General features: G+C 42.7%; 1 protein-coding gene across 15 annotated transcripts in view; it reads left to right on the top strand.

The window, feature by feature from the left end:
* The window catches only part of ERC1 (ELKS/RAB6-interacting/CAST family member 1), a 271,526-nt gene that overhangs the window by 181,078 nt on the left and 73,991 nt on the right, over window positions 1-16,457 (top strand). Inside the window, exon 16 of one of the 15 annotated variants that reach the window (XM_044940933.2) lies at window positions 14,614-15,756. The exons of the other annotated variants lie outside the window; for them this stretch is intronic. Within the exon in view, the coding sequence (XP_044796868.1) occupies window positions 14,614-14,653 (40 nt within the window). The 3' untranslated portion in view covers window positions 14,654-15,756. Of the gene's footprint in view, window positions 1-14,613; window positions 15,757-16,457 lie in introns of those variants that run through there. 15 annotated transcript variants of the gene reach the window in all.

Below are 16,457 nucleotides of genomic sequence, written 5' to 3'. Positions count from 1 at the left end.
TTTTCTGAATCTTTTACAGGTTGATTTATATCTGAATCCTTACTTTGTGACAGTAAGGTAGAAAAGTCCTCACTGTACTGATTTGCAGCCTGTTGCAAAGTGGAACAAAGTTAGAAGCAAGGCATTTTTCTCAAAGCCCATTCATTGAAAAGGGGTAATCCAGAGTCTGGCCAAACGGCCCTTGACCTGACAAACTAGACTGAATTATGTCCTATCATTCCATCTAAATTCCCTGATTGTCAGGTGCTGGACTCTAGTCAGTCTTGGATAATCCTGAAGCTGAAGGTATTCTTCAGGATCAGGCCTCTGATGCAGAAAAGAAGTTCATCTGTTTCTCAGAAGGATGCAGACTCAGTTTTGGTCCTGCATGATAGCACCATTTCCAGACTAAACTTGGTTAAACCTTCTTTATCAAAACCAAAAGGATTACGTACAGGAAGAGCTTGGGACAGATTCTGTGCCCTAATTCTTGATGTTTGAAAGCTGATTCTTTTTTTTTTTTTTTTTTTTGCCAGTTAAAATTTTTTTATTTTATTTTTAAACTTTACATAATTGTATTAGTTTTGCCAAATATCAAAATGAACCCGCCACAGGTATATTTTTTTTTTGTTTTTGTTTTTTGCCAGTTAAAATTTTTTTTTTTAATTTTATTTTTAAACTTGATTCTTGAGACATAAAGAAAAAGCTCTCCCTTTAGTTTTACTAGGAACTGCTCAGAAGGACAAATGTTTTAGATTAAAAACTAAGTATTTGTTGTTGTTTCCTGTTTATGAATAGTTCATAGGGTAATTTCTTCAGTTATTTAAACTTCATTATTTCTCCCTCTTGGAAAGGCTTGACATTGCCAACAGAGAGTAGAACTTCCTGTTTCTACTTGCCTTTCTCCCAAATGAAGAGTGTGGCATAATCACTCACATTACTCCAGGCTCAACTTGACGTAAACTTTTACCATGCTGTTTAAAAATAATACTGATTTCAGAAGTCTGTGGATATGATATTACAAGTTGACCTACATTTTACTAGAACCAAAATGTTTTAGTTGGTGATGAATGTATAGCACCTAGCATACTAACTCATGTATAGTTGTCTCTGAATGCTGCGATGGGGAGTAGTTTTTTTACTTTTTATATCTGTTATTGAAAATCAACACCATTTAAAATCATTTCACATCTAACAGCCTGGCTGTAGTTTTAAACCTTGTGTGCTCTGTTTACTAATCACTCCATTAATCCAGAGTTACAACCCCTTTATGTTTTAGGGGCCATTTTCTCTGGAGAAGTAAAGTATAAGACATTCCTGTGAAAATCACTCTTTTCTTACATCTTTGGGGACCCATCCCTTTAGAGTCATTTCTCATATCTTTATGTTCTAACAATGAACTTCTTATAAGTTTCTTTTAGCAAGATAAATGTGTATTTACAGAGGCATTTTACTTAGAGTAACATTTAGAGGCCTTTTACCCTAGTGAGTATAACACATTTAATGATAGCCAGCCTCTAAATAAGTTCTTCTGTTGAAAATTCTTTCCATTGCTGGAAAATTGATCTTTGGCTCTTTTAATTACTGGTTTCCCTGCCGTCTCTTTGACCTTTATTCAAAGGACTCATTTTTCTCCCCATTGTGGTTGCTTCTCCCAAAGAGTCCATTGTCAGCTCTGTCCTCTTTGTGTACTTCGTCCACCTTCATCCACCCCCACCAAGCAACTTAGCTATTTAATGGCTTCTGCTACCATCTGTAACTGCTAATGACATCCAAGTACAAACAGACACTCGAGCCCATGTCTCACTCCCAAGCTTTGGACCTCAGGTTAGCTGCCAACTGGAAGTGACCTCGTAAACGCTACACAAACAGTCCCAATATGTCTAAAATTACGCCCACCATTTATTTTACAAAAACGCTCTTACTCCGTATTTTCAGCATCAATAAATGTAATCCTCACTCATTGAGATAGACGCTAGTAGACGCTAGTAAATGGATAGACACTAGTAAATAATCCCTAACTTTCTTTCTGCTGTGCCCCCCGCACAGCTTTTTCAGTCATAATCCTAGAGACTCGGATCCTCTGAATTACATTTCCACATCGTTTTTTCCCCGTAATCGTGTTTCTGATATTTTATCACTTTCGTATTTGCAGCAGAATCTTAATTGACCTTCTAGCTCATGTTGCTCTGTTCTAGTCCTTTTTCACTGTTACTTCTAGATGAATACTTACTAAAACACACAAGCGTCACATTATATCTGTTGGACTTTTCCGAAGGCTTTGCTTTCAGGGTAAACTTGGCTCCTTAGGATGTTGCTCGAGGCTCTTGTCTGCCCCCTCCCTTTTGTCTGTGTGTCCTGGCCCTGAGCACAGCTTCAGCCTCTCCTCCATCCTTTGCTCCCTCACGCCCCTCTCTGTTTCTTTCTCTCCTCCCACCCCCTTCTCTGTCCGGTCGATGCCACAGCAGGACCTATGCACCACTTTCTCTGAGTGCAACGGGAACCTCTCTTGTTTCTATTTTCCACCACGGATTGAAGTGATCTGTGCACGTGTTTTCTGTTACCAGCATCTTGAGTCAGTGTTAGGAACTGCTTTGCATCCTGGCAGTATAAATGTGAAGATCAGTCTCTGAACTTAAGGAAGAAGGGAGGGTTTCTTGTGTTTTTCATTCTTAGAACTCCTTAAGAGTTCGTTTCATAAACAAATAAATGTCTGTTTAAAAATTAAGGTTGTTTTTTTTTAATCTTCAAAATAAGTTGTATTATTCCCTCAATTCTTCAATATAGACTCATTTAGTATCACAAAAATAATTTTACATAAGCCTGAAACAAATCAGCCGCACATCACAAATGCTTAATGACAGCTCTCTGGAGATGAAATCCATTTTGGTGTGCAGAAAGGTGTGATAAGTGCAGTAGTCACAATCATCGCATGGTTTCCCATTGTGCAAGTGCGTATTGAGTGAATTTCAGGAACCCTCCAGCAGCCCCAGCGAGAGCTGCCTTCAAGCCTCTCCTTTCAGGGTGGAGGCCACGGAGGCCACAGCACAGGAGTAATTTTACCGTTTTTCCTGATAAGTGACAAGGAACAGATCTAACACCTTGGTTTCCTTTTGCCTAAATCCTGCCTCATTGAGGAAGGGGAGAAAATGTGTGAGTAATTAAGATACTAAAAGAGGACACCTTAAAGTAATTCAGGCATGAAATCATGAACTAGCATTATTTTGTAGGCAGAGGGTTCGATCCCTGGGTCGGGAAGATCCCCTGGAGAAGGGAATAGCTACCCACTCCATATTCTTGCCTGGAGAATCCCACTGTCAGAGGAGCCTGGCGGGTTACAATCCATGGGGTCGCAAAGAGCTGGACGTGACTGAGTGAGTTTCAATAGATAGATAAGTATAGGCGGAGGATGAGGAAGTAGAAAGAAGATTCTATGATGAGAATACATGGCGTTTGAAGGAAAGGGATGATCGAAGGTGATGTAAGCAAAAAACTCCCAAGACTTTTGACCTCAAGTTTTCTAGTATGCTTGTTGTTTAGTCACTAAGTCATGCCCCAAACTTTGTGACCTCCTGGACTGTAGCCTTCCAGGCTCCTCTGTCCATGGGATTTTCCACCAAGAAGACTGGAGTGTGTTGCCATTTCCTTCTCCAGAGATCTTCCCAACCCAGGAATCCAACCTGCATCTTCTGCATTGCAGGCGGATTCTTTACCACTGAGCCACCTGGGAAGCCTTCTAATATATTTGGTTTCTCCTTAAAGAAATTCTGGAGACTAGCTTAACAGTTCCCAGTGGAAACAAATTATAAGAGCTAAAGTAGGGAGATGCACGCAGAGCCCAACGGAAAATTGCTTTAGCCATGACTACAGTTAAGGGTGTGGGCAAAGATCCACCATGTGCTGCTGAGGAAAGCGGACTGGACCTCACCCGGGGAGCAAGACAGCTCACCTGGGACTAGTCAGCGGGTGGTCACCATCACGCAGGATCCCCGCCAGCACAGGCCCCCAGACTGATTCTTAGACAGACAGAGGACTTGACGGGCGGAAAACACAGCCAGGTCCTGGCCGAGGCTCTGGACAAAAGTCTTGGGAAGACCCAGAGTGACCGGAGAAGGCTCAGGCCCCCAGACAAGTCCACACCAGCACGCCAAGCTGCCGTGGCCGCACCACGGGTGTGTCCAGGAAGAAATAAGTGTGTGGAGGTCGTTGGTTAATAAATAGTTTATGCAGTTAAAAACTTGCATAACATAAAGTTTTTTGATCTGCTTTTATCACATAGTGTGATGAACTCAGGTGTCATTCATGTTGTAGCGTGTGTCAGGAGCAATTTGAGGCTCCAAGATCAGCCTGGCATTCTTAAGGCAATTCTGTGGACAGGTTTGTTTCTGAACCACTGAATGGATATTCAAAATGTTGAACTTTGGAAAAATATTTATAAGAGTTTCTTCTTATATTTCACAGAATGGTAAACAGTTTGTGCCTGTTACTGGTCTGTTTGGTAATTCACATATGAAAGGCATGAAAAGCAGGAAATCACAATATATTGTGTTAATAGATACAAATGACATAAGAGCTGGGTTCAGTGGCAGTTTTTTGTGTTTGTTTTGAACCTAGGTAGGTCCCTTAAGAATTATGGGACTTCTCTAGAAACAGGTGATAAGCTGTTTATTTTTTTTGGCCACATCCCGGCATGTGGTATCTTAGTTCCCTGACCACGGATTGAACCTGTTCCCCATGCAGTGGGAGCACACAGTCTTCACCACTGACCACAAGGGAAGTCCCTCAGTGGGAACTTGAAGCAAGGGCAGGACCCAGTCTACCTGGGATTGTTGAGGCAGGTGTCAGGGACCCATTAGCTATCTCTCAAGCTGAATAAGAGAAGAGAGCATTGAAAGCAGTCTTAATAGACAAGATAGAATATGAAAAGTCACAGGGGTATGAATGCTAAGGTGTATTTGAGGAACTGTGAAAAATTTAGTATTGCTGGAGCAGAGACTCAGTTCAGTTCAGTCCCTCAGTCGTGTCTGACTCTTTGAGACCCCATGGACTGCAGCACGCCAGGAAGTCCATCACCAACTTCCACCAACTTGCTCAAACTCAAGTCCATTAAGTCAATGATGCCATCCAACCATCTCATCCTCTGTCATCCCCTTCTCTTCCTGCCCTTAGTCTTTCCCAGCATCAGAGTCTTTTCCGATGAGTCAGTTCTTCGCATCAAGTGGCCAAAGAATTGGGGTTTCAACTTCAGCATCAGTCCTTTCAATAATATTCAGGACTGATTTCCTTCAGGATGGACTGGTTTGATCTCCTTGCAGTCCAAGGGACTCTTAAGACTCTTCTCCAACACCACAGTTCAAAAGCATCCATTCTTTGGTACTCAACTTTCTTTATAGTCCAACTCTCACATCCATACATGACTACAGGAAAAACCATAGCTTTGACTAGATGGGCCTTTGTTGGTAAAGTAGTATCTCTGGTTTTTAATATGCTGTCTAGGTTTGGCCTAGCTTTTCTTCCAAGGAGCAAGTGTCTTTTAATTTCATGGCTGCAGTCACCATCTGCAGTGATTTTGGAGCCCAAGAAAATGAAGTCTGTCACTGTTTCTGTTGTTTCCTCATCTGTTTGCCATAAAGTGATGGGACCAGATGCCATGATCTTAGTTTTTTTAATGTTGGGTTTTAAGCCAGCTTTTCACTCTGCTCTTTCACTGTCATCAAGAGTCTCCTCACTTCCTCGTCGCTTTCTGCCATAAGGGTGGTGTCATCTGCATATCTGAGGTTTTAGAGGCAAATTCTGAAAGACAGTGCTAAAAGGGTCATGTGAGCTGTGCCACACGTTGAAAATTTGATTCTGTAGCCATAGGTAACAGGGATGTGACATGATCGGATCCCCATTTCAGGAAGGCAGTGCTGGTTCTATCTGGGATGGGTTGGAAGGGGGAGAGACCAGAGAGGAAGACCAGTAAGGAATCCATTGGATGAATGCAGACAGGAATACTGTCTACATTTAAGAATCAAGCCCACTCGAACTGTAATGAAATAAATTTCTAGGTAATCTATCTTTTTTGCCTGTCACTCATGCTGTCCACAACTCCTGACAGCCCCTGAACTAGCCAGTCCTGGGCCTCAGCAGCTTTGAAGTGTTTATTCAGAAACATCCCTGTTTGTACAGACAAGCGTGGGAGCTCCTGGCTCGAACAGATATTACCTCTGTTGCAGGTTTTCTCATGTCAGTGCCTGGAGACCCACAGGGCCGGGTGCAGACCAGCATCCAAAGCAGAGGATGGTTCTCGCCCATCACAGCCTGGTCCGTTACCCCAAGGAGAGAACCATTTGTTGCACTACATTTCCCCCCTTTAAGCTGTATCACTGATTTTAAAGTATTTCACGGCACCTTCAGGTGACACCAGTTTTGGTATGAATCTTGGTATTTTACAGTTTGGTAAATACCTGCTTCTCATTATTTTGACATGAAAATATCACACCCAGTGGTCATACTGCTTGTGATGTAAAAGGTTTCTTCAGGAAAATTGTGTCTACCATAGAAACTATCTGTCTAGTCTTCCTTAAAGCAGATTGTGTTGTAACTTTGGAGTTCAACTATGTTGGTATTGTTACTGAGTCATTTTTTTTGAATTGGAGAATAATTGCTTTACCATGTTGTGTTTCTGCCTTACAGTGGTGTGAATCAGCCATAGGTATACATATGTCCCCTCCCTCTTGAGCCTCCTTCCCACTCCCCATCCCTTCTCACCCCTCTAGGTCATCACAGGACATGGAGCTGAGCTCCCTGTGCTATACAGCAGCTTTCCCACTAGCTATTTATTTTACACGTGGTAGTATATATATGGGAAGATCCCCTGGAGAAAGGAACGGCCACCTCCTCCAGTATTCTTGCCTCAAGAATTCCATTGAACAGAGGAGCCTGGCAGGCTGCAGTCCATGGGGTCGCAGAGTCGGACACGACTGAGCGACTCTCACTTAATGTATGTGTCAACGCTACTCTCTCAGTGCACCCCAGCCTTCCCCCGCTGGGTGCACAAGTCCATTCTCTACATCTGCATCTCTATTCCTGCCCTCCAAATAGGTTCATCAGTACCATTTTTCTAGATTCTGTATATATGTATTGTTGGTTGTTGCTCAGTCGCTCAGTCGTGTCCGACTCTTTACAACCCCGTGGACTGCAGCACACCAGGCTTTCTTGTCCTTCACCATCTCCTGGAGCTTGCTCAGACTCATGTCCATTGAATCGATGGTGCCATCCAACCATCTCTTCCTCTTTGTTTTTCTTTCTGAGTTACTTCACTCTGTGTGGCAGACTCTAGGTTCATCCATCTCAGTACAACTGGCTTGGTATTGAGTCATTTTTTAAAGGAAGTTACATCTCTGATACTGACCTGTCTCTCAGTCACTTAAGCACCATTTCTCCCCTCTGCAGATGGGTGTCAGGAATCTTGTCTGCGCCCACCCACCTGACTCGGGTCTCAGCTTCTCTCCTTCCTTCCGCACAGCTCTGGTTTTGTCCATGCACCTCCGTCTCCTAGCGCTTCCAGGCTACGTGCTGAAATGAGCTGTTGTCTGATACTTCTCTTCTAAATTACAGATTTCATAGGTTCAAATATTTTCATCTTTGCTCATAAATAAAACCTCTGACATGTTACAGTTGTTTTATGAACCTCAAAGTGGGGAGATTGTCCAGTTTGGGGACAGACTTTTTTTTTAGATAACATGATCAGTTTTGTGGTGGTTGTTTCTCTTTGCTAACCATGACCTTTACTCTCAGAACTCAGTAGATCCTGTCAAACTCTCTGTGGAGGAAAAGATATTTTTAATACACTTTAAATGTGATATTCTCTTTGCACTGAGTCAAGAAGATACAGATTTCTCAAGAGGGAGTAAAGACTGGAACCACACGGAGGTTTATGTTGTTTACATTGAAAACTCGTTCTAGTACATTTTCATCATCATGTTGTAATAAAACTAACAGCCCTCAGCCACGCTAATCTTCGGAGATAAAACTCATATCCATTTGGCTCTTGACTAAAGGTTAAAAAGTATAATTGGAGAGAAATATAAGACCAAGAGTATAAGTGGGTTTCTTCTTTCTACTTCTGTTATCACAGCCTGAGCTTTCTAGGAAAACTAACACTTGTTAAGTGCCTTCCACATGCCAGATTAACAGCTATAATAGAGGTGCTGTATTTTAAACTGTCAGAATCTTAACCACTCTGGGAAGTTTAGACATTTGTGTTACCATTTCATAGATAAGAAAAATGAGGTTCGAGAAGTTATTGTCTCAGACCACAGAGCAAGTATATGGCAGAGCTGGAGTCCAAACACTTGATTTCTCTTGTCATACTGTGTCTTAAGTCAGGTTTTTAATTATGTATTTATTATTATCCTTTTATTTTAAAACATTTTTTGCAATAGCAAAAGTAGAAGTAAAGTAAAAAATAGCCCGAAACTCAGCTGTTTGGGAAGTAATCATTTGTAGTAGATATCAATTATTATCATATTTCTAAAGATATATTACTGTCAGTCACTAAGTCATGTCTGACTCTTTGCAGCCCCATGGACTGCAGCACACCAGACTTTCCTGTCCTTCACTATCTCCTGGAGTTTGCTCAAACTTATGTCCTTTGAGTTGGTGATGCCATCCAACCATCTCATCCTCTGCTGCTCTCTTCTCCTTCTGCCCTCGATCTTTCCCAGCATCAGGGTCTTTTCCAGTGAGTCAGCTCTTCACATCAGGTGACCAACATATTGGAGCTTCAGCATCAGTCTTTCCAGTGAATATTCAGGGTTAATTTCAGGAAAGCTGTGACAAACCTAGACAACATATTAAAAAGCAGAGACATCACTTTGTCGACAAAGGTCCATCTGCTGCTGCTAAGCGCTAGTCCAAGCTAAAATGGTTTTCCAGTAGTCATGTATGGTTGTGAGACTTGGACCATAAAGAAGGCTGAGTGCTGAAGAATTGATGGTTCGAATTGGGGTGCTGGATTGGAGAAGACTCTTGAGAGTTCCTTGACAGCAGGGAGATTTCAAACCAGTCCATCCTAAGCATATATACAGACAGAAAAAGAGGGGAGAAATTAATGGGTTCATAGGAACATGCCGTTTTGGATAAAAATTGAGTTTAATTTTACTTGATTGTAATAGAATGAACAAATGGAGTTTCAACCGTTTCTTTCCAGGAGAAGAATTCCTGAGACATCTTCCCAAGGATAAAAAAAAAACTAAGAGATTAAGTCATGTTTTTCAGCAGCATGCAGTCATGCTGTCAAATATGAGGAAGTTACCATTTCTCACCAGTTTTTAAAGTTACATTTTAATTTCAGCTTCGCAGAGGTTTGCAATATTTATATTTCATCTATGGCTATAGTTTCCAACTTTACTCAGTGTCAGTTTTGCATCTAAATTCTGTGCTTTAACACCTGCCCTTTCCTGAATTTTCTCTTTACTTTCCTGAATTCTTTGATTTTTTTCGTCTTGTTTTGTTTATTAAATGTTTATCTTTAATTGGCTTTTTCAGCTAAGACTTACAAATGTTGACTTTTTCTTTTTCATTTTTGTTTGTTTTTGCACACTCGATAATATTTATCCTGCCATTGTACTTGAAGATCTAGATGACTGTGAAATTCCTGGGTCTGACGCTCCTGATATGTAGTGGATGACTGCTGCCTGATCCCTTTCCTACCTACCTTGTCTGAAACCTCGTTGCTTCCTCCTCTGAGACACATGAGGGCTGGGAGCTGCCTTCAGTCTGCTCTTCTGGGTCTTAGGGTGTGTGGAGAACAGACAGTGCCTCGACTGGGGCAGTGCAGAGTCTGTCAGAAGACCTGGGCTTGTTTTTTTTCTCCTGGAATTTTGATAAATGGCGTACGTTCATCCTGATAAAAGCAAGTAGGGTTCAGATCATTTGCTAAATACTTTTGTGTTCCCTGTGTGTCCCAGGCTGCTCAGTGGTAAAGAATCCTCCTGCTAAGACTCAGAAAAGATGGGTTTGATCCCTGGGTCAAAACGATGCCCTGGAGGATGGCATGGCAGCCCTCCCCGGTATTCTTGTCTGGGAAATCCCATGGACAGAGGTGCCCAGTGGGTTGCAGTCCATGCGGTCTTTAAGAGTCAAACACAGCTGAGCACACACTCACGTTAATGTTCCCTAGAAAATAGCTTATCTTCGTGGTTTCTCTCGCCTCTACCGAGGTTTCTAGAGATGTGTTCCTCCTGACTTGCTTCTCTTGAACTGTTAATGTACCCTTTCAATCTTTTTTCCTCCAAGGTTGTGACCTTTGTGTTGTTTGGTTTCCACAGGTGAATGTTCTGCAGGCTTTTGCAGTGTTTTGCTTATTTCTTCCAGGTATTGGCAGGGGTTGGGGGAGATTCTGAAATCTGCCTCTTTTAGGCAGATTTGCCGTGTTTAATTACAAAGGCGATCTGAGAGAAGACCGAGTATGTGCACCATGTAGCCCCAGCTCGCTGCCACGTCCCAGACAGGCTTCGGTGCTGGGCCACAAGCAGCCTCAGCCTTTCACCACAGTTTTCTCTGCAAATATTATCACTTTCCATGTGCTTCACGTGGTTTCCCTGGTGCCTCAGATGGTAAAGAATCCGCCTGCAATGTGGGAGATCTGGGTATAATCCCTGGGTTGGGAAGATCCCCTGGACGAGAGCATGGCAGCCCACTCCAGTATTCTTGCCTGGAGAATCCCATAGAGGAGCCTGGCAGGCTACAGTCCGTGGGGTCACACAGAGTCGGACACGACTGAGTGACTAAGCACACACAGCAAAATATGCGCTTCATGACGTGAAAAGGGACCTAAAGTTTACATGTTGTTTTCCATTGACCACAAAATCCTTTTCTGTTTGGGACGTGAATTGCCTAGTATACACTGACTGCATCTCTACAATCTGTTCTTTTTTCTGTGGATGAAAAGCTTGTGTCTGGAGTTAGAATTTAAAATAGAAGGTGAAAGTTTTTAATTGCTAATATTGCTAGTTTTCTACACAGTTCTTGTTCTTTACAGTTATATATTTTAAGTGTTTGTGTACTATGGTTATGTTGAAATTTTAACACAAGTCTGTTCATTCAAGTGTTTATTGAAGACCTATTTGAGGTGCTAAGGAGAGAGATATAAACAAATACATAGAAGAATGATCAAGTTCAAAAAGTGGAGCACGTACACAAAGCTGCTGTGTGTGTGGTTCACATGCCGACTCCAGCCCCAGCCGTGCTGTGCAGCTGGCCCTGGGTGTTGCCGGGGGTGAAGGTAGCACAGAGTTGCAGCCGTGCTCAAGTTATATGAGACACAAGGGAGATGGGAGTTGATGATCAGGGTGACTTCTTGGCAGGTACGATATCAGGAAAGGGTTGTGAAAAGCTGCTGACAAGACATGGAGAATTAATTACAAATGCTTCAGTAATGTTGGTGCATAAATTATAATGGATCATGGGAGGAAGACAGGCAGTGTTCAGGCTCATGAAGGGCCTTCTGTACCATCCTATGGAATTTGGCCTTTATCCTCCGTATTCATAAACAAATTATCCCAAATGTAGTGGCTTAAAATAGTTACCATCTCAGTTTCAGATGGTCGGGTGTTCGGGAACCACTCGATTGTGAGCTTCTGGCCCAGGTCCTCTCATGAAGGTGCTGCTCAAGTGCGCCCTGGGCTGCAGTCCTCTGAGGCGTGCTTGTGGCTTCAGGAGCTCTGGCCACAGTGGCTGCCCCACGTGATTGTTGAGAAGAGTTGTTTCCTTAGTGGCTTTAAGCGTTGTTTGCAAAGAGTTCAGAACAACAAAGCTAGCTTGGTGATTATACTTAGAGCTGAATGTCAAAAGCCCTTTTCCAACAACACATAACCTTTACAACTGGTTATTATCTCCTGTTTCCTAGACGAGAGGCTGGTACTGTGGCCAGTCTCGGTTTGAAGTATCTGTAGTGTCTGCACGGGTCACACTGATGGCAGTGCAGGTCTCCAAGCAAGTGACACCCTGGTAGGTTCATCCCCAGCGTTACTCCAGCTCATTGCCTTACCTGGATGGAAGCCAGGCTCACAGTCCCTTGCTTTTTTTCATCTTAAGCAGCAAAAGATGGCCTTCTTGGTTTGAGTTTTAAAAGTTGGGAAAAGGATTGAGAGAGAAATTTGACTCCAAGTGTGTGTGTGCTGTTGTGTTCAACTCTTTGCAACCCCATGGAATGTATCCCACCAGGCTCCTGTGTCCGTGGAATTTTCAGGCAAGAATTCTGGAGTGAGTTGCTGAACCCTCCTCCAGAGGATCTTCCTGACCCAGGGATCAAACCCCTGTCTCTTGCATCTCCCGTATTGGCAGGTGGATTCTTTACCACTGCGCCATCTGGGAAGCCACATTTGACTTGGGGAATATGGTTTTCTTGAATGGATAATTAAGTCAGGAAAAAACGGAGGACAAAGGAGATCAGAGGTCGAGATACATTTTGGTTTATTCTGTAGTTCTCTCACCACAGAGATTCCCTCAGAAAGGGTCGATTTTGAATAGTGTTAAAGGGAGCTGGCCTGGGGCAAGTGCAGGCCAGCCCTGAGGAACCAAGATGAGTTGAGACCTGGTGCATTTTTTAAGTGATTCCAGGGCTGTCCAGGTGTCCTGATTTAAAGGCTGCTTTTTGAGTCAGGAAATTGAGTCTTGTTCCAAGGTTTACTGTCATAAAGCACACAGTCCTGGGGGGTGGTGCTTCGGCTCCATGAATCACAGGCTGGCTTCACAGACCCAGGCCCATGATTTATTCATGCCATGCCATAGTAGGAATGACAAATACATGAGCCACACGTGGTTCCTGGGATGGGTCTTTAACTGGGAAGGGGCCATAAATCCATAAAGTGAAATGAGGCAGAGCCAGCCACCGCTCATGTCATGTCCAGGAGATCTCTTCCTGTTCGATGGGGATGTTCATTCCAGACCTGGTGAAGTTCAGCATCCTTCTTGGAATGTGTACCTGGGCTTTTCGTGTGCTGTTTCAGTCTGTCGATCAACAGTCTTTGATTCGTTGCTTACAAACCTAAAAATCAGCTCTGAAACATAGTTGTTATTAATATTTTGTCTTCTATAAAGTAGAAGTGACTTGAATATTTGCTCATAGGCTTTTCAAGAAATGTTTGCTTGGAAAATTTCTCACTGGACTGCTAAGCCGTGATCGGTCGTCCTCCTTTGCATCTAAGTCTGTGATTGCCGGTGTTGCAGCAAGCTTAAAGTCCTGCCTAGCTTTATGAGCTTCATTTAATTCCCCAACTGTGATAAAGAGGTTCTGTTAGAATCGCACTCAGGATTTGTATGGGTAATACTCAGTTGAAGAGAGAGAGATCCAGGGGCCGTGTCAGAATATGAGCACTCATTGCTACCATCTTTTATAGTTTTAGCATCTTTACTACTATAGGTACTTCCCTGGCGATCCGATGGTTAAGACTTTGCCTTCCAAAGCAGGGGGTGTGGGTTTGATCCCATCCCACATAGTCAACTCACAGCCAAAAAAATAAAAACATTAAAAAAAAAAAAAAAAACCCCACCCTGAAGCAATATTGTAACAAATTCAATAAAGGCTTTAAAAATTGTCCACATCAAAAAAAAAATGTTTTTTAAGAACATAAAATCTTTACTTCTTTTGTTAAAATAAGCAAAGTTTAAAAACTTTTTTAGTTTCCATGGGAGCTTCCCTGGTGGCTCAGACAGTAAAACGTCTGACTACAATGCGAGACTTGGGTTTGATCCCTGGGTAGGGAAGATCCCCTGGAGAAGGAAATGGCACCCTACTCCAGTACTCTCGACTGGAAAATCCAGTGGACGGAGGAGCCTGGTAGGCTACAGTCCGTGGTGTCACAAAGAGTCGGACATGACTGAGCGACTTCAGTTACACTTTACAGTAAATTCTAAAACTTCTTTTGAAAGAATATTTCCAATTGTCCTTTTCCTGTATCTTTGAGAAGTACAGTGATAGTTATTGCTTTATTAGTTTCAAATGTATTTCCAACATTAAAAACAGTACCACTGCTAATGCCAGAAAACATCAAAATTTTAAAAATTGATCAGAAGATTCTACGTCTCCCCCTCCTTCAGTGCCTTCCATCACCACATACACCTTATATATGTATAAAGCAGAAGAGTGGGTGTAGGGAGCCACTTCCTGATTTGTGTCTGGCACTTGACAAGCGGCTGGAACATGAGGGAGAATGCAGAGAAGACAGGATTCTAGCTGATGGGAGTAACGACTCATCTGCGAAATGCAAGCAGCCCACTTGCCTTTTCTTCTCCCATGGAATTTCCCCACCAGATGTTTCGTTCCAAACCCATGTAGAAGAGAAGTTAGTCTTACGATCTTCACCAACCAATTGATAGCAGATGAGTGATGGAATTGTTGAATCATTAATACAGGAAGGGAACAAACTGCAGAGTTTGTCTTCATCTGTTTTGGTCAACAAACGCCTTGGTGATCTTCAGCATCTCTGAAGCCCCAGCATCTCCAGCACCACCACCCACCCCCAACCCCACACCCCAGCAGTCACGCAGATGTGTCCCTAGAGCTCTCAAGGTTTCGTAGGCAGCTTGAAGAGTATCTGGGATGTTTACTCACTGGAACTCTTCCTACTCTTCTTTTTTTTTCAGACAGTGTACCACAAATCCAGACATGAGATGTTCTGTGTAATGTCTGCTGCTGTATGAAATTGAGGCCCACTTAGCTCTCCATTGTGCCCGAGATGGAGAGTGAGTGCCACGTACACTGGCATTTCTCTAGCCAGTGTCCCAGCAGACAGATTGGAGTGCCGTGTGAGCTAAAGGCAAGGCAGGCAGCCCCACGGTAGCACCGTGTGGACAGCTGGCATGGACATGTTATCCATCTCCAACTGGAAAAGGTTAAGTAAACAGGGGGACAGTGACAAAGTGCAGGGATTAATTGCTTAAAGCATTCAGTGATTCTTAAAACAGACATCTAAATAAACGGAAGGGTTCTGGTGTTTGAGTTCTGAGGCACAGTGTAAGAAGACTTTATTTTCCTTTGGAAGCAGAAACTTCCTAAGAAAAGAAGACACAGTAAATGATCCAGCCCAAAGTAAGAATGTGACGATAACCAGCAGAGTGTTATTTTGAAGGGACTGGATCTTTATAAGGGAGGTTCGTGTTCTGGAATGTTCTGTTCACATTATACCATCAAACATGAGGCAGGCCTAAAGGACATACTATTATGAAATAGTAAAGACAAAATGAAAGAAAAGGCCATATAAATCTTTTTGTACACATCATCCCCAGATGTTACTGTGAGCCCACTACTTAACTTCATCTCTTGAGGCTCATGCTAAGCTGTTTTTACCCCCCAACCCCAGATTTCCAACACAAATCATAGGCTTTAAGACATAATTCACTAGGGATTTTGGTAGGATTTGAGTAAATCCCCAACAAAAAAATCCCTGGGCTTGCCAGCTATTTTTAAAGGCAGAGATTTAGAAAGCAGAAGATCCTCAAGTTCACCTATCTTGTGATGGCCCTTGCCATCAAAATGGCAAGGAGAAATTTGCCTGTAAATACGTTATAAGATGCTTGCCTTCCAGACCATCTGTTGGCTAGAGCCACACCACAGGAGTCCACGATATTTTCAAGTCCAGTGATGGTCCATTTTACGAGGATCTACAGTGTCGTCAGAATTTTAGAGTTTAAAATAGCTGATTGGTTTTACAATGGAATTGGAAGGTTTTGATGTACTTAGTGAATTTGGAAAAGCAAATACACATATTAAAAACGCAGTCTTGGCAAGAGTGTGGATCTACTGTTGGTCTTTTAAGTCAGTTCTTTGTATAAATAGTGTGTCTCAAGTACTTTCTTCAAAGAGTCTCGAAAGTCTAGAAAGCCATCCCCTGAGATTCGGATCCCGCGGGTCAGGAGCACGGAACAGCCTTCCGTCAGTAGTCATTTCTGTTATGTTTGAGAACCACTGTTTGTAAAGCAAGCCCAGTGTAATTCTTTGGCTCATACACCTTTCCACAGCTGTGGACTTGAGCATCTTTGAGGTCTTTTTGGGTTCTACAGGTAAATCTGCTTCCTTCTCAGCAGGCACTTTGGGCCGACTTTCAGGTGCTGAGAATTTGCATGTCTCTTTTCTCTGTATGTGCTGTACTTGTGTGTGTCATAAATCTTGTATCATCAAAGGTAGGGTTTGTCTCTGCATTTTGTTGTCCTGGTGTTCTGGGACAGTTTTCCAGAGGAGGGGTGGGGGCTGACAGATCTTAGTTCTGCCCTCTTGAAATCAGGACTGCAGTACTGTATTGAAGTCTGAAAAAGTGTGACCAGGATGGGGAGAAGGAAGGCACAGCAGCTTTAGAGGAAAGTCAGTCAGTGGAGGCTTGTTTTTCTTTTCAGATGAGCATCCATAGTTGTGGTATGAACAGCAATTCATTTTAGATCAGGTAAAACACATTCTTCATTTGTATGCATTCTCTCTGGAAACAGGTGAACAT

Source organism: Bubalus bubalis, chromosome 4, assembly GCF_019923935.1.
Source record: "Bubalus bubalis isolate 160015118507 breed Murrah chromosome 4, NDDB_SH_1, whole genome shotgun sequence".
NCBI lineage: Eukaryota > Metazoa > Chordata > Mammalia > Artiodactyla > Bovidae > Bubalus > Bubalus bubalis.
The sequence above is the reverse complement of the archived record's forward strand: the minus strand, read 5'-3'. Positions and strand labels throughout refer to the sequence as shown.